Source organism: Geotrypetes seraphini, chromosome 13, assembly GCF_902459505.1.
Source record: "Geotrypetes seraphini chromosome 13, aGeoSer1.1, whole genome shotgun sequence".
In the NCBI taxonomy this organism is placed as follows: domain Eukaryota; kingdom Metazoa; phylum Chordata; class Amphibia; order Gymnophiona; family Dermophiidae; genus Geotrypetes; species Geotrypetes seraphini.
In genome coordinates, this window is record NC_047096.1 from 16,492,071 (window position 1) to 16,514,184 (window position 22,114).

General features: G+C 43.3%; 1 protein-coding gene across 3 annotated transcripts in view; it reads left to right on the plus strand.

Moving 5' to 3' along the window:
- Window positions 1–21,502, plus strand: part of KIF21B (kinesin family member 21B) — a 113,716-nt gene extending 92,214 nt beyond the window's left edge. For all 3 annotated transcript variants that reach the window (XM_033919236.1, XM_033919239.1, XM_033919238.1), the window contains 7 exons: window positions 2,230–2,366; window positions 2,562–2,742; window positions 5,621–5,785; window positions 8,361–8,478; window positions 11,013–11,183; window positions 13,636–13,835; window positions 20,345–21,502. In XM_033919236.1, the coding sequence (XP_033775127.1) occupies window positions 2,230–2,366; window positions 2,562–2,742; window positions 5,621–5,785; window positions 8,361–8,478; window positions 11,013–11,183; window positions 13,636–13,835; window positions 20,345–20,393 (1,021 nt within the window). In that variant the 3' untranslated portion in view covers window positions 20,394–21,502. The remainder of the gene's footprint in view (window positions 1–2,229; window positions 2,367–2,561; window positions 2,743–5,620; window positions 5,786–8,360; window positions 8,479–11,012; window positions 11,184–13,635; window positions 13,836–20,344) is intronic.
- The last annotated feature ends 612 nt before the right edge of the window (window positions 21,503–22,114 follow it).

Genomic DNA, 22,114 nt, shown 5'->3' on the forward strand with positions numbered 1-22,114 from the left:
AATAACTATCCCAATTACAGACGCATCACAGATGAAGTTAAAGGCATCAGATCATATATCCTTTCAATAATTCTTAGTGTCCCTCACTGAATGTGCTTGGCTGGGGTTGACCAAGCTCACCTTGGCCCACTGGAGCTGCTTAATTATACTATCTGACGAGCTCAATGAGTGAGCCATGACGAGATGCTAATAATATTTCAGGCACGGAAATGAAACCAGATAATCACAGCAGATGCAGAAAATACGGTCCTTGAGATGGAGGGACCTTAGTCTGCTGTGGTTTTCAAGTTTCAAGTTTATTTATTATTTGATTAATTGCCTATTCCAAATTCTAGGCGATGTACAAATTGGTAAAATAAATTGTCTAAAATATACATAAAATAGACCATATAATTAACAAGGGGATAAGTCACAAAACAAACTAATTAAAATAAGACAAGAATACAATAGGACAGGTGGGATAGAAATACAATCTTGGATAGGAAAGAATCAACAATTAAAGGTAAAACACAACAGGAATAGAAGGACAAATAAATAGGTAAAAATAAAGGTAGACAAAAGAGCAATTGATGAAAGAGCAAATTAACATTTCAATTAAGTATTGAACGCGTCTTTAAAAAGAAAGCTCTTAAGTTGGCTCTTAAATTTTTCCAAATTCTTCTCTTCTCTTAAGTATAGCGGGAGTGAATTCCAGGTCTGAGGCGCCGTAACAGTAAAAATAAATTGCCTTCGAGTATTGATAATTTTGAGAGTGGGGATGACCAACAAGAGTTGGTCGTTTGATCTCAAAAATTTGGGAGAATTAAAAGGTATCAATGCTTTATAAATAAAAGCTGGAGTTTTATATAATAGCGATTTAAATGTAAGTAAAGATAATTTGTATAGAATGTGATGGGATACCGGAAGCCAATGCGCATTTTGAAGTAATGGAGTTACATGGTCGAACTTCTTAGCTCCCATAATTAATTTGATAGATTAAAATATGTTTTAAGGCCTGGCAAGTAAGATGTCCAAACCATTTAAAAAAAAAACCCAAATTTATTCAAACAAGTCCCAACAAAGATCCTGGTATTGGCAGTAAAAAATGCCTTCAACAGGGGGACAACAATCAAAATCCCGCTATGTAGCATGGCCTGTACTGAACAGCTCCAAACAAGCCAAGTATCACTGTGATAATGTGTGCAAAGTTAGCCAAGATTGGTGCCCACTGGTAAGCAAGGAAGTCAAAGATATGCCTCTCCAGTGCACAAGCCTCAAACTGGGATGATACCACAAAAATCCAGTGCACCGAGAAGCAGCAAGCTCTTACGCTCACGGCCACAGTATCCGCTCTCTCTGCCGCTTCTTTGGGCTGCCGGCAGCATTAATGAGCTGAACATGTGGTGGCCCCGAAGTTTATAAGCGGCAGAGAGAGCGGATCCTGTGGCCGTGAGCGCAAGAGTTTGCTGCTTCTCGGTGCACTGGATTTTTGTGGTATCATCCCAGTTTGAGGCTTGTGCACTGCAGAGGCAAATCTTTGGCAAACTTTGTACACATTATCACGGTGATACTTGGCTTGTTTTGAGCTGTTCAGTACAGGCCATGCTACATAGCGGGATTTTGATTGTTGTTCCCTGTTGAACGCATTTTTTTACTGCCAATACCAGGATCTTTGTTGGGACTTGTTTGAATAAATTTGTTGTTTTTTTTTTGAAATGGTTTGGACATCTTACTTGCCAGGCCTTAAAAACATATTTTTAACCACAGCAGACTAAGGTCCCTCCATCTCAAGGACCGTATTTTCTGCATCTGCTGTGATTATCTGGTTTCATTTCCGTGTCTGAAATATTATTAGCATCTCGTCATGGCTCACACATTGGGCTCGTCAGATAGTATGATTAAACAGCTCCAGTGGGCCCTGTTGAAGGCATTTTTACTGCTAATACCAGGATCTTTGTTGGGACTTGAATGAATAAATTTGGGGTTTTTTTGGAGGGGTTTGGACGTCTCATATGCCCATTTCTTTGTTTTCCTTCTTTCCTTCCCCTCCTAAGAAGCCAAGACAGCTTCCTTCAAATGAAGGAATGGGACATTGGAAGGCCCCCAGTGCAATAAGAAGTCGTACACATGTGAAATGTTTCAACCTTATTAGTACCAGTAGTACGGGGATACATTTTAAAACTTTTCTCCCCCATTTAATAGCTTATCTGAGGGTCCTCCCTAACTAATGTTCTCTGTCTTCCACATAAGGGGGGTGATTAGCCCCATTGGAGGGACCAAGGGCACCCGAACTGCCCCGCTCCAGTGTATGTCCATGGCAGAGGGACACCTGAAGCCAGTGCTGTGTCTGGATGCAACTGATGAGCTGCTCTTCTCAGGGTCCAAAGGTAAGGCGTCAAAAGTACCCGTGGGCTGTGGTGCAATGTGTCGAGGGCCACTGTTCAGGAATAGATGGCCCATGGGTGTGTTGTGTACCTGTCATGCATGTTATACTAAGGTCTGGTAAAGGTTTGACGATGATACAACATTAGAACGTTAAGTAAAAATTGCAGTAACGAGGTTTTATGTTCTTATTTTGCAAGATCGCACTTGCAAGATGTGGAACCTGGTGACGGGACAGGAAATTGCCACCCTGAAGGGGCATCCGAACAACGTGGTGTCTGTCAAGTACTGCAGCAACTCCAGTCTGGTCTTTACCGTCTCCAGCTCCTATGTCAAAGTGTGGGACATTCGGGACTCCACCAAGTGTGTCCGTACACTGACGTACGTACTGGGAATAGGTGTAGAAGCATAAGTAGTGGAATGGGTATGCCATCAATCAAACTGATGGGTGAGGTCCGGATGACATCAGTCACTCAGTATTAGGTACAAGCATAGACGATGACGGTAAGCAGAGCCCATTAGGCTCATCCAGTTTGCCCAAGTTCAGGGCTGGTGCATTACCATAAATTAAAGTGAAACGCTCCCAATCAATGCGGATGTACGGAGACCCAAAAAGTAAGCGCTACCAGCAGCAACTTAGGTCCCAAACTTGAACACAGAGTGTTCTAAAATAAACACGACGAAAAAAAAGGTTCTCAGATAGATACTTTGATAGATGATTTGAGACTTGGAGGTTTCAGATTTCAGTGAATGATCCTTAAAAAAAAACAAAAAAAAAAAAAACCCTCTTGTCATTCAAAAATAAATACATACAATCTCAAAGTGTAAAATCTTAAAAAAGTGCAAATATGCAAAAACAAAAAAAAAGACTCCACACAAAAATTCTCATTAAATAAATAATGCACAGCCAACACTTAGGGATCTTTTTACTAAGCTGCGCTAACGGTTTTAGCGCACGCATTAGACGCTAACGCCTCCATTGATCTGGCGTTAGTTTTTCCCACGTAGCACAGGGGATAGCGCACGCTAAAAACGTTACCGCAGGTTTGTAAAAGGAGCCCTTAGCTTGAGGGCTCCTTTTACCAAGCTGCGCTAGCGTTTTTAGCGCGCGCTAACCCCGCGCTACACCAAAAAATACTAACGCCAGCTCTATGGAGGCGTTAGCGTGCGTGGTAATGTAGCACGTGTTAAAACCACTAGCGCAGCTTCATAAAAGGAGCCCTTAGTGTTCCCAATGGGACCTGTTTCACCGGCTCTTCCGGCTTCGTCAGGGGTTGAATGTGAGGGAGCGAGAATAATAACTCGTTATTTATATTCAACCTGTTAAGGTTGTCTAAGCGGTTCACATTCAGGTACTCAAATTATTGTAACTGGACCCTGAAGCCGTCGGCACAATGCGCGGCAGCGGCAAATAAGGCAAATAGAATGTTGGGCATGATAAAGAAAGGAATCTCGAGTAGATCGGAGAAAGTTATAATGCCGCTTTATAGGGCAATGGTCAGACCACACTTGGAATACTGCGTCCAACATTGGTCTCCCTACCTAAAGAAGGATATAAAACTGCTGGAGAGGGTGCAGAGACGAGCAACAAAACTGGTGAAGGGTATGGAGAAACTGGAATACGAGGATAGACTTATAACACTAGGATTGTTCTCCCTTGAGAAAAGGAGACTGCGTGGGGATATGATCGAGACCTTCAAAATACTGAAAGGAATTGACAAAATAGAGCAGAGAAGATTATTTACATTGTCCAATTTGACACGGACTAGAGGACATGTAATGAAGCTAAGGGGGGACTGGTTCAGGACTAATGTCAGGAGGTTCTGCTTCACTCAGAGAGTGGTTGACGCCTGGAATGCCCTCCCAGAGGAGATTATTGCGGAATCGACCGTCCTAGGCTTCAAGAGCAAGCTAGATGCATATCTCCTTAAGAGAGGCATATAAAGATATGGTGGACTATAAATTACGCCAGGTGTACACCTGGCAGAGCCTCCGCGTGTGCGGATCGCCGGACTTGATGGACCGAAGGTCTGATCCGGAGATGGCAGTTCTTATGTTCTTATGAAATATGTTAGTAAACCAAAATGTGATCTTCTATAAAAATATATCTTCCACTCCAAAGAACTGTTTAAACATGATGGTTTCAAAGAGTTTAGCCTAAAACTCCATCGAGCCTCACATTGCTGTAGCCTTTTGACCCAATCTCCCCCTTGCAGTAACAATAGAAAAACCTGTGGTTGGAAACCAAGCAATGTTCCCTCTTATCTGAGGGAGGAATCAAGCTGCAGATGTGATATTATTTTCTGGTGGATTGTTCTCCTCTTTGCATTTCCTCTTCAATAAACATAAAACATATATATACAGTGGAACCTTGGTTTACGAGCATAATTCGTTCCAGAAGCATGCTCGTAAACCAAAATACTCGTATATCAAAGCGAGTTTCCTCATAGGAACTAAGGGAAACTCGCTTGATACGTTCCCATCCCCCCTGAGGCTAGCGGCATTGCTCCCCCCCCCCCCCACTCACACAGGCCCCCCGCGTGAACCGGCACCCTCCGCCTGAACAACTTCAAATTTACCCCCTGTCTGGCAAAGGCACGCATCCCACAGGACGTGCCGGTGCCGCTTGAAGAAGTTCCTGTCTCTGCTGGGCCTTGAGCATGCATCTCCCTCTCGCCCAAGGCCCAGCAGAGGCAGAAACTTCTTCAAGCGGCACCGGCACGTCCTGTGGGCTGCGTGCCGGTGCCAGACGGGGGGGGGGGGGGTAAGTTTGAAGTTGTTCGAGCGGGGGGTGCCGGTTCACGCGGGGGGGGGGGGCGGTTCGCATGGGGGGGGCTGTGTGAGCGGAGGGGGAGCGATGCCAGTTATGGGGGGTGGGGGTGCTCACAAATTGAGTCAACACTTGGTTTGCGAGAATGTTTTTATCGTCTTGCAAAACACTTGCAAACCTGGTTACTAGCTACTTGGTGGCATACACTTTCCCATCAACAGGGTTTTTGAATTCTTGTAACTGTTTAGTGACTTCACAGATGCTACATCTCGTACACTTAAAATGTGCTTGAGGCAAACTGGACTGTAGCAGGGCTGAGAATGTCCTTTACATTTTTTTTCCCTTGAAAAAGCAATTCTAAAACGTGTCTGCTGAAAGACCAGATTCACTTGAACTATTCCCCAGTGTTTTCTGATAACATTCGCGAATTGATTCCCTGTGATGCGTACAATGTGAATGATCTAACCTTGTGATTCTCCCTCTGGTCAGCTCCTCGGGCCAGGTGATCTCAGGAGATGCTTGTACAGGTTCGTCAACCCGCACCATCACCAGTGCCCAAGGTGAGCAGCAGATCAACCAGATTGCGCTCAACCCAACAGGCACTACGCTGTACACTGCCACGGGCAACACCGTCCGCATCTGGGAGATGAACAGGTACTGGGAGGTTCCTGAATATTTTGCATGGGTGGGAGATTGAATAAATGTAATCTTCCGTTTGTGTGTCGCTTATACCTGTGCAGGCTCTGGGCGACTTGCAGAGAGAGGAGTCAAAAGAGGACCAGAGGGGGAAGCGGGGGAGGGCTAAAATTAAGGGAGAGGAGAGGAGCGTGTAGGTCAAGTGTCGAAGGGAAGAGTTTTCAGCTTCTTCTGGGAAAGAAGTGAAGTTTGTTTCATTTTCTGAGAGAAGCTTGTAGGCTCAGTTGTCGAAGAGGAAAGTTTTCAACTTCTTCTGGAATAAAGTGTGACTTGTTTCTTTTCTGACCACTTCTGGTAGGTCGTTCCAAGTTTTTTATGCCCATGGAGTGGAACACTCGCCTGAAATGGAGATTCTTTGTGGAAGGCAGATTTAGTTGAATTTTGTTAATGATTCTTCTGGAGGTGGACCAGGCCGCTGAAAATGGTAGGGTGAGGGGGGTGGCTGAGTTTCCATGGATGAGGAAGGATGAGAGGTGTAGTGGGACATTTGGTCCGAGGCTGGACAGACACCATGCATTGCCTTTGGAGCAGAAGGGGTGCTGTGTTTTATTTTACCTAAAAGCTCAGGAAACAATGAGCAGCCATCACACTTATAGCCACAATCCAGAGGCTTTCCTCTCTGTGATTCTATCCCAGTTGCCGACTGGGGGAAAAGGCAGTGGCTGCAGGAGGTTTCCATTTATAAAGTATTATGCAACAGAGAAGCGGAACTACTTCCTGCTTCTCCCTGTAAGCTTTTCTCTCTCTTGTCTCCTCCCTTTTTCTTCTCATAGATTGTCCTTTTCATTTCATTCCTTCCCATGCTTCAATTATTTTCCCCTAAACTGGTTGAAAATAGTTTGAAAGGTTTGGGGTATAATTTAGGTTTCAAAGATATGAGCCGATAAAGACACGGAGCGGCGTGCAGCTCCTTAATTTCGGTATCTTGTATGTCGTGGAGTGCCGCGTCTGATGGCTCTTTAAAAGTTACATTTGAACTAAGTGTATTGTATGGTTTTAAATTCATTGCAATTACTAAACTTCTTTTGAAAAATATGATCTGTGAAGAATTTTTGGTTTGGACCTTTTTGTGTTTCTATAAATTCTTTTCCCAGCAGCTTATTTTTTTTCTACCTCTCCTCTTCACTTTATCGTTAACTTAAGCTTTCATTTGTCAGCCATACCATACAAAATCACAACTGAGTTGCTACCAAAAACTAAGGACTTTTCTTCCTGAATTTGCCACAAGAATTGTTATAAATCTGTGATGGAATATTTTTTTCTGTCCTGTGGGCAGCATTGGCAAAGTGACAGTCATGCTGAGAATGTTGGCAGGGAGGAGATAAGCTAACCTGCCATCTGTTCAGATTAGAACTAGCGGTGGGCAGCCAGGAAAGGTTCAGTTCATGTTGTTTTCCATGTTTTGGGGCATGTTCTTTTTTTAATTTTCATTTTATCATCATGGAAGCAGTCATTAAGACTGTGTTCTTTCAGAAAGAGCACATAGTCTTGTGAAAGAGTGCACACTAGTCAGGAAAGAATGCTCTTGTTAATGGTGTGTGCATGCATGATGGTTTCCCCTCCAGCAGAGAGTGTGTGCACTTTTTCCCCTCCAGTAGAGTGTATATGCACTTTTTTCCCCTCCAGCAGAGAGTATGTGCACTTTTTTCCCCTCCAGCAGAGGGAGTGTGCACTTTTTTCCCCTCCAGCAGAGAGAGTGTGCACTTTTTTCCCCTCCAACAGAGAGAGTGTGCACTTTTTTCCCCTCCAGCAGAGAGTATATGCACTTTTTTCCCTTCCAGCAGAGAGAGTGTGCACTTTTTTCCTCTCCAGCAGAGTGTGTGCACTTTTTTCCCCTCCAGCAGACAGTGTATGCACTTTTTTCCTCTCCAGCAGAGTGTGTGCACTTTTTTCCCCTCCAACAGAGAGTGTATGCACTTTTTTCCCCTCCAGCAGAGAGTGTATGCACTTTTTTATCCTCCAGCAGAGAGCATATGCACTTTTTCCCCTCCAGTAGAGAGTGTATGCACTTTTTTCCCCTCCAGCAGAGAGTTTGCACTTTTTTCCCCTCCAGCAGAGCGTGTGTGCACTTTTTTCCCCTCCAGCAGACAGTGTGTGCATTTTTTTCCCCTCCAGCAGAGAGAGTGTACACCAGGAGAGAGAGTGTGTACTTTTTGCCCCTTCAGCAGACAGAGTGTGCACTCTTTCCCCCTCCAGTAGAGAAAGAGTGCACTTTTTTCCCCTCCAACAGAGAAGGTGTGCACTTTTTTTCTCCAGCAGTGACATCTCACACTATTGAGGGCACAAAAAAAACAATAAAATTTATGTTTCCTACTCATTTTCATTCACTAACAATATTTCATTTCAGATAATTGCACATTCCTAATAAGAACTTCATAAAGGTCATTCCAGCCATATGAAGCAGTGGATCTTTAGAGAAAGTGCATTAGAAATAGTATATTGAGTTATTCATCCCATTTTCTAGGAGGGATGCATCGAACACTGGGCAAAACTGCTGATAGCTGCATTTCATCTACCTTTGTTTCCTGGACAGGATACAACCTTTGGGCAAACTGACAGGTCACATTGGGCCAGTGATGTGTCTGACTGTGAGCAGAACACACAGTAATCATGACCTGGTTATCACTGGATCCAAAGACCACTATGTCAAGGTAAGGGTCTTTCCAAGTTCTTTTACCATAGTGAGAGCGAACTGTCAACTCTGCAAACATTGAAGGGTGGCATTTTATATTAATAATGAACTTATTCGTCATACTTGGTGCTTAGAGGTAGGAGTTTTGAGCTGGGGAAAACTCATTCGAGACCATGCTCTGACCACAGAACCTGTTGGCTGCCATGAGTGTGCTCTGGGGAGATGGCTCGTTATCTTTCCGTGAGCAGCTCATCCTGGAGGCGGGGACTCGAGGGTCTTTCCTTTGCTTTTTAGATTTATTTGCTCATTTTTTCCAAAATCATACTAAAGCTGATTTACAATTCAGGCATAGTAGATATTTCCCTGCCCCTAAAGGCTTACAGTCCAAGACCTCTATTTATTAAGCTGTGTTGTGTTTGCTAATTAACCTTTGTTAATTGGCAATAGTGGACATTATTTTCTAAAGCGTGATTTTACTTTTCACTGCAGCAAATGTTAACTAATGAGCTACAAAACATGGAAATGCATGCAAAGCAGATCGTTATTATGCAAAATGAATAATAGAACTTGATTTAAACCTTAGAAACTGCGTTATCCATGAAAGGTTAATAACACCTCAAGAGGTAGTGTTAGTATTCTGACAGTCCCAGAAAACTACTTAAAGGGTCCAGTGATTAAAAAAGTAAAAAAATTTTCATTTTTCAATAAAAGTTTTTCCCTTGTCCTCTTCTTGGCACCTACCATGGTTTCCCTGATGGGTGGTAGAAGGGTAGGCTCCGTCAGTTAAAATGGTGGCCCAAAACTCCATACTTGTAGTACTGCAGTACTACCACTAGGGGTCAGGCTGCCAAATAATTATGCATGTATTTATTTATTTTATTTTCTGTCCTGAGATAGGGTTACCAGATGTACAGATTTACCCGAACATATCCACTTTTTAGAGGATATGTCCGGGCGTCCGGATGGCTTTTCAAAACCTGGCACTTTGTCCGGATTTTGAAAAGCTTCCAGCTTGGGATGGCGTCATGGGTAGGGGGGGGAAGCATATGCGCATGCATGAATGCAACGCGGTGATGTCACGTGCATGCACACATTCTTGTGACATCATCACGTCACACCAGCACATGTTCAGATGCCCTCCCGATGTGGCTCAGAGCATGAGAACAGGTTGAGGAGGCGTGGCTTGGGCAGAACTGGGCAGGCCTGGGGGTGGGGCCATGGGTCCTGATTTTACAATAGTAAAATTTGGTAACCCTACCCAAAGAGCTCAGAACGAGTTTGACATACATAATATACAGTTAACAGGTTATAATTTGCCATAGTTACAGTACAATTTTTTTTGATACAAGTTTTTATCCTAACGTGACACATACCGAGGATCTGGTACCAATATATACAGCGTTCCCCTGTGAATTTGCGGTTTCACTCATGCGCGGTATTCTCCAACCGCCTCTTCCTGTACTAAAGTCAGGCTACACCAATCAGGAGCTGTGTGTCAACGCAGCTCCTGATTGGTGTAGCCCGACTTTAGTACAGGAAGAGACGGTCAGAGCATACCGCGAGTGACTTCCTTCACTCGCCGGCACTCCAGCTGTCCTCTCCTGCCTCCCCAGGTGAAAAACCGTAGTCACATTTTTTTTTATATTCGTGGGGGTTCCCGGATCGGAACCCCCGCAAATATCGTGGGAGTACTGTATTTATATTTCTTTGCAATCTGCCGGCCTTAGGAGTTAGGGGAAGAGGTATGTTTTCATTGCTTTTCTAAAGTTGAGGAGTCTTTTAAGGGATCTGAGCTGTTCTTTCGTTTTAGTGCCATTTTAACTTTGCCTCTAAAGAGAGGCGAGAGAGAAAGAGAGACTTGGTCTAAGAATTCACAAATTCCAGCTACTTCAGTAGCAAATGCTGCAGTTCCTGAGCCCCCAGCAGTATGTTAGGCTAAGTTTCTTTACGGCAGCACCAATTGTCATAAGGTTCTAGTTTATAATTGTGATAATACTCACTTGCTGGGGCGTCTGTTGGTTTTCTTCAAGGCTTAAAAACTTTAATAAAAACTATAACATAAGATGGAGACGTTGATGGACATTCGATAACAAAGATTCTGTATAGATGCTGAAGAGTGGAGCCAGTTGTCTTGCTTTTGGTGGGGGAAGGGAGAGAGAGAGGGGGAGTGGGTTTTAGGTTAGAGGAAGGAGGAGGGGTTAGGAGGAGATTAATATGTTGTGGAAGAGCAGTTGTGATCATTTCTGAAATATCAAAGAAGAGACAAGTTAATCTAATCTTGTATAACTTATGGGCAGACTGGATGGACCGTTCAGGTCTTTATCTGCTATCATTTACTATGAGTGCCTTGTGGCTTTTTTCATGAACTACAAAACGTAATAAAGATATGAAAAGTTTTTTGTTTTTTTTTTAAACCCCAAATACAGAAATTATAATTAAGAAAATAAGAAATGTTACTCCGTAAATGGATTTAATATGAAAGATGCTGGTGGTGCTACCGTTGTGTTTTGCTGTTTCCATTATTCCAATGTTTGGGTTTTTGGTCCCCCACAGATGTTTGAGATTGCAGATGGCATGTTGGGTAATATCAGCCCCTCCCATAACTTTGAACCCCCACATTACGATGGCATTGAGTGCCTAGCAATCCAGGGAGACGTCCTCTTCAGTGGCTCCCGGGACAATGGAATCAAGAAGTGGGATCTGGAACAGCAGGAACTCATCCAGGTATGCAGGAGGGCGAAGAGAAGCTTTGGATTCGAGGGCAGAGAGAGAGCGCGAAAAGAAGGAGATTCCAAAACTAGCTGTCCAAGAAACTTCTGTCTTTCTGTCCTAATTAGATTGTAAGCTCTTCTGAGCAGGGACTGTCTATGTTGAATGTGCAGTGCTGAGTATGCCTTTCAGCGCTATAGAAATGTTAAATAGTAGTAGTAATATCATGGGGGCGGGGTAGGAATTTCAAGTTTTAATAAAATTTGATGGATCGCTTATTTGTTATTCAAAGCGATGAACAAATCTAAAAATAATGTAGTACATTTCTCAATGCGGGGAGACGACATTATTAACATAAGTCTGACAATAAAATAAAACAGATCCAACAGGAAAATAGGGCAGGAACTACAATATTTGACAGTAAAGGAGGCAAATAGGGGTAAAACGATAGGAAGGGTAGGTCTTGTAAAAATTAAGGTAGTAATAAAATTCTGAATAAAAAAGAGAAAGGAAAAAAAAAATATTAGCATTTAAAAGCATCTTTAAAAAGAAAGCATTTCAATTTGCTTTTGAATTTGTCTATATGATATTCTTCCCTTATATATATAGGAAGGGAATTCCGCAGTTGAGGAGCAACGACCGAGAAAATGTATTGCCTACGGGTATTAATGGATTTGACTATCAGATCTAAGTGATCGAACGGGAGTATAAGGTATTAAAACTCGCTCGATAAAGGCCGGGGTTTTATGAAGAATAGATTTAAAGGTTAATAGACAGATCTTGTAGGTTATTCGGTGAGCTATAGGTAGCCAATGAGATTTCTCGAGAAGTGGGGTAACGTGATCAAATTTCTTTACTTTCCATAAGAGTTTAATCGAGCAGTTATGAATGAGCTGTAACCGTCTGGTCTCTTTCTGGGGCATTCCTATGAACAAAGCATTGCAATAATCGATTCTTGAAATGGCCAATGAGTGAATTAATATATTAAGGGATTTAGGTTCCAACCATTTAGGTACTGACTGAATTTGTCTCAGTCTGAAGAATGTGGATTTGTTTACGCTGCTGATGTGTTCGTGAAAAGATAGTTTCTGATCGAAAATGACTCCCAGTATCTTGATGGAGGTAACAGTTTGAAGAGTGGAACCAACTAAAGTTATAGGATCAATGAGATTAATCTCATCTTTCCAAGGAAAAAGCATATCTGGGGAAGAAAAACGTTTAACGTATGTCATCCTGAAGGCTCTGATCATCAAGAGCCAAATAAGTCTATTTTCTCAAGATACGAATGTGCTCCATTACTGATCAGATTTGTTAATTCATAAATAGACAGCATCATTGTTCTCCTGAATATTAATGGCCTAGGGAACTAGTTTTTATTTATAGTTGTTTCAGGATAAAAAAAGGGGATAGGAAAAACTAGCGTTCTGGGTGCCTTTACACCTTTTCTCTTCTGACCCAGAGAAGCCTTTCTCTAGTCCAAGATGTCCAGTGTGGTTCTGGGATGAACATCTTAGCATGATCCTCTTAAATATGTGTGGTTTCCAGAAAGTATATTTAGCAACTGATACACTTATAGGGGAAGTAGAAAACAAACAAACAAAAAAAAATCTTAGCTCCCAAATGAAATGCAACAGACTGTAGTAGCAAAGGCATCCAGAGTTAAAAAGAAGTCGGACCACTGCAGTTTGAATATAGACTGTTAGAAAGTGGCTGAATGTAGGTGTAGACACTATCAGTCTAAGAACAGGAATCCAGAACTCTTAAACTCTGGAATTTATTGCTGAAGAATGTGATAAATTCAGTTAGCTTAGCAGGGTTTAAAAAAAAGGTTTGGAAAATTTCCTAAAAGAGAAGTCCATAGGCCATTATTGAGATGACTTGGGGAAATCCACTAAACTAAACCTTAGGTTTGCATACCGCACCATCTCTGCAAGCGCAGAGCTCGGCACGGTTTACAGAGGTTGAGAGGAAAGGAACTACAAAGAAGGGATATAGGAGAGGGACTGAGAAGATAGAGAGGGACAGGGTACTAGAGAACGGGAGGTGATTAGATTTTTGAAAAGAGCCAAGTTTTCAAGTGTTTGCGGAAGGATTGTAAGGAGCTAGAATTTCTGAGCGGGGATGAGAGGTTGTTCCAGAGTTCTGTGGTTCTAAAGGGGAGGGATGTTCCAAGTTTTCCTGTGCGGGATATACCTTTTATAGATGGGGAAGATAGTTTCAGTTTTTGGGATAAGTAGCATAAAATCTGTTGTACTACTTATCTAGCAAGGTACTTGGGACCTGGGTTGGCCACTGTTGGAAACAAAGTACTGGACTTGGTGGACCTTCGGTCTGTCCCAGTATGGCAACTCTTATGTTCTAAACATTGGGAGTGGAGTCCTAGGCCTCCTTTTTTATTTTATTTTATTTTATTTTTTAAGGTATATAATGAATCACTTGTGTCTCCTGTTTCTGTCTGTCTTTCTAGCAAATCCCAAATGCACACAAAGACTGGGTATGTGCACTGGGGTATGTGCCAGGTCGCCCCATGCTTCTGAGTGCCTGCCGTGGGGGCATGGTTAAGGTCTGGAATGTGGACAACTTCACGCCTATCGGGGAGATCCGGGGCCACGATAGTCCCATCAACGCCATCTGCACCAACTCTCGGCACATCTTCACCGCCTCCAGGTCAGTCTGTCTGGCACTGCCAGTCTCACTTTCTGCCACAGTACCTCTCCACAGGTTAAACTGCTTCCATCCTCCACCTTCCAGTTTATTATGAAGTTCAGAATCTTATAGTAACATAGTAGATGACAGCAGTGGAAGGACCATCATGACCCATTGACCCTGCTTAGGACGGTGGCTGGGGTTGGTTGTACCTTCCATGCAATGCAGATGACTTTTCTTTCACGATGATCTCTTAGAAGTACAAAAGTTATTGCAGAGTTGAAGTGCTTTATAATTGGGTTAAGTCCTCTTGCCTTTTAGGGATCCACCGTATGCATCTTGCTTCTTTTTGGATTCCAGCACTGTTTTTCCTTCCATCACCTCTTTCGGGAGGGCATTCCGGCCATCCACTACCCTTTCAGTGATGTTACTTTTGACTCTCCCTCTCTGTACCCTCATGTCATGTCCTCTAGTTTCAGAGCTTCTCTTCATTTGGAAAAGCTTTGTTTCTTCTGTAATTCCTTTCACCTATTTAAAGGTCTACCCTCCTGTCCCTCCTCTCCTCTAGAATATATATAGATATAGATATATATATATTTAGGATCGCAAGTCTCTTCTTATCTGTCTTCTGCTGAAGACCTCTTACCATTCTGTTTGCTTTCCTCTAACCAACTCCAGCCTCTTTGTCTTTAATGAGCTATGAATTCCATTATTGAACACAGTACTCCAAGCGAGGCCTCACTAACGTCCGGTACTGGTATGTTAACACTTCCTTTCTCCTCATTATGCCCCTCGCTAACATCCTTTTAGCTTTAGCCTTGAGATAGTCAGTCAGACACCCTCTGAAGCCATCATTTTTTTTTTCTGGTTCCCCTCTATCCCCTTCTGCACTTCGCATTCACAGTATTGATGCTCCTCTTAAGGACTTGATGAAGGTCCTAGGAGTCTGTTTGGACAGCGTTCTCTCCTTTCGGAAGCAAATTTCAACTGTTGTGCAATGTAGCATTTCTTTAGCACTCTCCAGACCGGTATAGGTATCTTTCAAGTGGGTATGTATCTCATCATGAAAAGCAGGTGGAGACTGTAAGATACCTATACCGGTCTGGAGATTCTAAAAGAAAGTAAATTGACAGGTAAGAACCTAATTTCTCCTTTTACCTTGAGGCAGATCCGATCTTTCTGCTTAAAGCTTGAGACCTCTGCCCTCAGAATCCTGCCTCTTGCTCTGGTTATCTCTAAATTAGACTACTGTCAATCTTTATATCATGGTTTACCACTCACTCAAATTCCAGAAACATTAACTTCCAAATCTCTGCTATTAAATTATCCAGTAAAAAGAGACGTGACCGTATAACACCGTTGTTTATCTCGAAACACTGGCTCTCGCTCTCCTTTCAGATCGCCTTGAAATATCTTACTATTTTTCCCTGAAGTATGCCTTTTTCCCTTTGGTATTTTTCCTTTCTCCTTACCCATTCAGGGTCCTATATCACCTGTGTCTCCACTTGTGTCCCTTTTCTTTCTCTGTCGCTTTTCTCTCTGTCTTTTTTATTTATATTGTCATTTTTATCTTATCTTTTATTCCTTCCACTTATTAGATTATGTGATTTTATTATTAATCTAATTCACCACATCCATTGCAGCAAACTAAAATGCACAATCTTTTAATTATCCATGTATGCTTGATTTTTCATCTACGTGATGTTGGTCTTGGTTATATTTAATATGTTCCAAATGGATGGTTTGTTTTGGTATACATGTATATTTATGCCATAGCATATATTTATGTTGTTATGTTTATGCCTTCTATAATTTTATTAATCTAATTTATTCCTTAGTATACTCAATGTGGCAACTCACATGTTTTGATTTTCCATGCATGTTACGTTGGTCTTGGCTACATTTAACACACACCAAATGAGTGGCCTGTTTTAGTATACATTATTTCATAGTATATTTATGTAATTCTGTTTTTCATATTACTTGGCTTTTATTGTTTTGTTTTATTTTATGGTTCCATAGACTCTTGACAATGGCATTTCCGTCGAAACACTGTCAATGTCGAATCTATGCAATGCTACTATCAAAAAGTGAACTTTGAATTTAAAACCACGGCTGAATGATTGGCATCTCTTCCTCGCAACTCTCTTCTGTGTCCTGTTGTTTTCGTCGTTGAGGCCCTGTGTGCTCTCACTGTTACTGTCAGACTTTCTTATACCCCACAGTGTATACGCCACTCTTACATAAGAACATAAGAATAGCCTTACTGGGTCAGACCAATGGTCCATCAAGTCTAGTAGCCCTTTCTCACGGTGGCCAATCCAAGTCACTAGTACCTGGCCAAAACCCAAGGAGTAGCAACATTCCATGCTACCGATCCAGGGCAAGCAGTGGCTTCCCCCATGACTTCCTCAATAACAGACTATGGACTTTTCCTCCAGGAACTTGTCCAAACCTTTCTTAACACCAGCTCCGCTCTCCCCTCTTAACCACAAGCTCTGGCAATGCGTTCCAGAGCTTAACTATTCTCTGACAATGCATCTCTTTCGTCATATATGGCCGAAATGCCTGTTTTAGTGTTGTGTACATCCTCTCCCTGGAACGCCCTCTCCCTTTCAATGAATACTGAACTCTCATGGAAAACACTCAAGAAAGCAGACTTAAACAGCTTTAAAAAGATAAAATGTTGTCTCTCTTTCCCCTCTGAAGCTCTACTGCGCAGTACATTACCTTTTAGTTTCCCCCTTCCATTTGTTCCTGCTCTCCTAAAGATACTGCCATTTTTCTTTCCTTTTTGTTTTGCTCTCCCCCTTCCCTCCCCCCCCCCCGTTGTCTTGTTGCTTCTATCTGTTTCCATCCATTTTATGATTTTCTAAGCCGCTTCGATATCTCTGTATGACTTTGCGATATGTCAAAAATAAAGTTGAAATTGAACTTGACCAGAAGTTAGTACATATTAAGCTTTCAGTGCATGGCATTAAACGGAGGGACCCACTTATAGACTTGCCGCCATAAGATACCTGCTGATGATGACTGGAAACTTCTTGGCAGCAAAGATGAGCCACCGCTGTGAGCTTGGGGGCTGCTGATGTGGGCAGAGAGAGCACACAGTTCTCGCCATGGCTTCCAAGATGGCTGTCCAGTGACTGGCACAGTTCAGAAGGATTTTTCCCTTCTAAACTTTCACCCTCTTCCCTGGGCTGTGTCAGCCAACTTCCTACCTCCTTTGAGAGACTTTGCTGCTGATATGTCACTGACCTGTGCCTTCCCCTTCCTCCTTTGCAGTTGTGGGTTTGTAACTAGGTATATGTCCATTTACTGGGAGAAGCTGCTGTAGTCTGGTTTCTGCTTCTTATATCTTTTCCTTGTGCTTTCTCTCTCTGTCTCTCTCTCTCTTTTCCCTGGCCCACAGTGACTGTCGAGTGAAGCTGTGGACGTATGTGCCGGGGCTCACTCCCTGCCTCCCACGAAGGGTCCTCGCCATCAAAGGACGTGCAACCAGCCTGCCCTGAGTTTCACTCCCTTCCCTTTTCCTTCTTGTGTCCTTCAACCCTGCCTGTCTCCTTCCATCAAATCGCCCTCTCGCCTCTTTTGCATCTCTCCTCCCCCGCGTTTACCTTTCCCTCTTTTTCTATTCCCTTCTTTCCCTCCCCCCCCCCCCACAGCCCCTCTATTTTCCTTCTTCTTTTCAGACTGAATCACTTCCAATGGTATGAGACACTATATATATTTTTTGCTATCAGTTCAGTAATTCAGGTTGTTCTTTATGTTCTTTTAAGTCATACAGTGGCTGAATTTGCAGCCTGAGATCATAGTATGGTTGCTGTAAGATTCCTGAAATTTTGGCATATACTCCAGGCTGCAGCCAAATCTCAATCCTAATTTATCCTGGGATCCTTTTGTCTTTCCATACTATCCGGCTTGCATTGGCTCAGGAAGTAGCTGGTTTTGGTATCAGCAAAGATAGAACAAAGATTAGATTTAAGTAATTTATTTAATGTCTTTCAATAACTTTTTTTTCCTGTCAATTCACCAAGGTTCAGGAAATATTACAATCAAACATTCATAAGTATTAAATGTGACAAAGACTGACAAATATTACAAGAACAAAAAACTAGCTTCTGTGTTCCAGAGGTCTCAAACCATTGATATAGATGGGCCCAGATGCATATGATAGCACTGCTCAGAACAGCTGGGCCTATGGATTTACTCAAAAAGCTGTGAAATGCAAGTCAGCTCCTACAATTAAGGTCCTTGGATGCCAGAGACACAAGGGGAATCTTGAGTCCAGATTTGAAGGCAGAGAGAGAGAGAGCTGGAAAGGTGAAGAGATGGCTCTAGGGAAAAATCTACTACCGTGTTTCCCTGAAAATAAGACAGTGTCATATTAATTTTGGGTCCAAAAAACGCATTAAGGCTTACTTTTGGGGATGGCTTATTTTTTTCATATAGAACAATCATCTCTCCCTTCCTCTCCTCCACCCCAATTCTTCTTCTTTCCTTTCTCCCTCCCCCTCCCCCATGTGCAGCATCTTTCCTCCACTCTCATCCATCCCTTTGTGCAGCATCTTTCTATCCTGCCTTTCCTCCCATCCCCCTGTGCAGCAGAACCCCACCGACCCTCCCACCGTGAGACTGTCACACCTCTGAGGCATCCTAAAGCAGCAAGGGTGGGGGTTGCTGAATCGACGAATCCGATTTTTTTCAGCAAATCAGGCAGCACTAGTGTGTCAAGGATGGAGTCAGGGACATTGGGGGGTCGATCTTAACTAGGGTTTATTTTTGGGGTAGGGCTTATAGTAAGAGCATCTTTAAAAATCATGCTAGGGCTTGTTTTCAGGATAGGTCTTATTTTTGGGGAAACAGGGTACTAGGTGAGACTGAGAGAGGCAGCTGCCTGTGCATAGGTACAGAGAAGAAACAGGGCAATGGAGTTTAAAAAAAAGTCAGAGAGGAATGGAAAAGGAGGCAGTAGGGGCAGTGACGTGGGGAAGTGGGAGGTGGTCTGGCCCGGTAAGGGCTTTGTTAAGGGCGCCGGCATCCATCTCCCTCTCCGCACCCCCTGCACTTTCCCGAACCCCCCGCCATGCCCCCCTTCCCTTCTCTCGTACCTTTTTTAATTTTTCCTGCGTGAGCAGCATTACGAACTTGCTGCCCGTGTCACTGTCGCCTCTCTGACCTCGCTTCTGGGCCCCATGCCTAGGAAATGATATCGGAGGGAGAGCCGACACAACGCGAGCAGCAGGTTCGTGCTGTTGCTCGGGCCTGGAAACTTAAAAGCTACGCTAGAAGGGAAGGGGTGCGGGTGGGTTCGCGGACGGGGGGAGGGGCGCCACTCGCCCTTGCTACACCACTGAGTAGGGGGTCAAGTTTCAAGTTTATTCATGGCTTGATATACCGACCATCACAAGTATCTGGGCGGTTTACAATATTAAAAATTAAAAACGTCTAATATTATTTGTGATTTGGGTGAGGGTAAACCTAAAACTGCTGCTGTTTCCTTTTTCTGGCACGCCTGAGGGGTCATATCCTAGTTGTGGGGTAGAGTTTCAAGTTTATTAGGTTTTTTATATACCGCCTATCAAGGTTATCTAAGCGGTTTTACAATCAGGTACTCAAGCATTTTCCCTATCTGTCCCGGTGGGCTCACAATCTATCTAACGTACGTGGGGCTATGGAGGACTGAGTGACTTGCCCAGGGTCACAAGGAGCAGTGCAGGGTTTGAACCCACAACCCCAGGGTGCTGAGGCTGTAGCTCCATCCACTGCGCCACACACTCCTGGGGATGGGGGCAGGATGGTAGATAAAGAAGAATGTGTCAGAGGTAAAGAGGAGGTGGGAGTACATGGGGGGTTCCTGGAGGGAGGGAGATCTTCTCAATGCTGAGGAGAGGCAGAAGTAGAAAGTGGCTCCTGAGGTTAGCTCTGATCCCAGATTTTTCTCTCTTAATTATTCTTTCGGTAATTGTACAAAATCAAGTAATACCTGACCAACCAGCCCTAGAAGAACTTCGTGGGATGGGAAAGCTTAGGAATTTGCTGCAGGGCTTGAGGCCTTTACCTCCACCAAACCAAGTCCTTAAAACTTACCATTACCATCAATTAGCTGTCTTAATCTTCATGAAGCGAACCAGTTCTCAAGAAATTAAACAAGTTCTCAAATGTCCAGCTCACCCAAACATCTGCAGAATTTGTACTGCTGCCACACAGCTGTATCTATCCTGATGTGGTACTTGGGGGGGGGGGGGGGGAAGTTGGTGAGATGTTGTCACTGATACTGCCCATATTCAACCTGTCCAATGGTGGATGGACTTGTGTGCGTGCGCCTGTGTTCTATCTGTTCTGTTGTGGGACACTGTGTGTGTGTGTGAGTGAAGTTTCATTGCTGCTAAATACCTTTCTCCTATGTTGAAGTTCACATAAACACGAACACAAAGTTGCTCTGAGCTAAGGCTAGCTTACCAGTTTTAAACTGTCTTAAATAAATTGTAATTTTGAAATGTTTCATACCATTTCTCTTTTGTTCTTAGTGACCTCACGGTAAAGCTCTGGAGAGCACGAAAGTTAATAACAGGATGACGCAAGAGCTGGAAAACCTCTGAGCGACATTTTGGGTTTTTTTGGAGGGGAGGGTAAGCCTGCCACCCCACCCCCCATCTGGTCTGAGGAAACCATACGACATGTGAAGACATTGGTTATCCTTCAGAACCTGGTGGGTCGAGCAGTTTGTAAGTAAGTAGAGGAACCAGAACAGGTGAAGGAGAATTTTGGATTATTTTGAGAAAGTGAGGTGAGGCTTGGCAGGGATTCTGACGGATGCCGTAACCCTTCTGGAAGCGAAAGGGATTGGGGCTGAAGTTAATAACGCACAAGAGACACAAATCCCACAATGTGATCATCCGCAACGACAGCTGCCAGGACAGATGTTGTGATTGCACAAAAGAACAAGAAGCGACAGGGACTAAAATGTTCTTTCCACCCGGAGGAGCCAGGTGGGTCTAAGATAACACTATTGTCACTTTCTCCACTTGAGCGGAGGGAGGATAGGACACTTTTCACTAATGATGGGTTATAAAGCTCACAAGTGTTTAAAAAAAAAAAATGCAGGCAGACAATCGTATGCAGAAACTTAGGGGCAAAAGGGTTTGCAAGAAAATGCCCAAAACATCTCCTCATTTCTCCAGTCCTAGAAGGACTGAAATAAAATTGTTTCTATCATATTTCTGTGTCTGCGATGGGCTAAAATCTATTATGATGTGAAAGCCATGCTGGGTGGGGCCTGACATGAGTCGTTCCAAGGGAATCTCTTAGCTGTGTGCTGGCTACCTCAGTCTAAAGCAGTGTTGAACCCCAATAACAGTTGTTGGGGTAAATAAGACCTCTCAACCCGTTGTGTCTGCTCAGTTGCCCAGCAGTTCTATCCCCCTTTTTGATTTTTTTTTGGGTTATTTCCTCCTTTGTTTACCACTACTTTCTGCATCTACTCTAAGCAGGCTAGGACTGGTATCAGCTCCCCCCCCTCCTCAATACTCTGAGCCCCAGTTGTTTCTTAAATTTCCCTTTTTGGGGGGTTGGTTTTCATTAAATGATTCATTCCTGCTATCCCCTTACCAGTTCCTTTTTGTAATGCTGCCTGAGCTTGGGGGCGAGAGCAGTTAGAGCAGGGGTGTCCAATGTCGGTCCTCGAGGGCCGCAATCCAGTCGGGTTTTCAGGATTTCCCCAATGAATATGCATGAGATCTATTAGCATACAATGAAAGCAGTGCATGCAAATAGACCTCATGTATATTCATTGGGGAAATCCTGAAAATCCGACTGGACTGCGGCCCTCGAGGACCGACATTGGACACCCCTGAGTTAGAGGAAAGGACGAAAAACAGTAGGCCTCAACAAGCATTTAAGAAATACTTGAAATTTTATCCTTAAGCAGGGGGATTATTAAATATGTTAGGGTATCTAACCTAGCAGTTTTCACCTGCTTTATAGGACTTCCGGCTCAAATCCATTCTTCATCTTTTGCTCTTTCTTGAGCTATTTATATCTATCGAGCTTTTGTAAATAAATAAACTGGAAATGGCCTCTAGGGACTAAGATGACCGATGGCTCATAGCACAACTGCCCAGGGTTTTTCATCCTGGTTTTATACTCGCCTCTTAATTTGGTCATCACAGTGCCCTGTGGAATCCAGCTAATGTAAACCCTAGGTCCGGCCACTAGATGTCGCTAATTACTCAGCAGCTGAGACCGGGCCCAGTTCTCCATATGTGCTGCTGTGAAGTTTTTTCCAAGCGCTTTTCTGT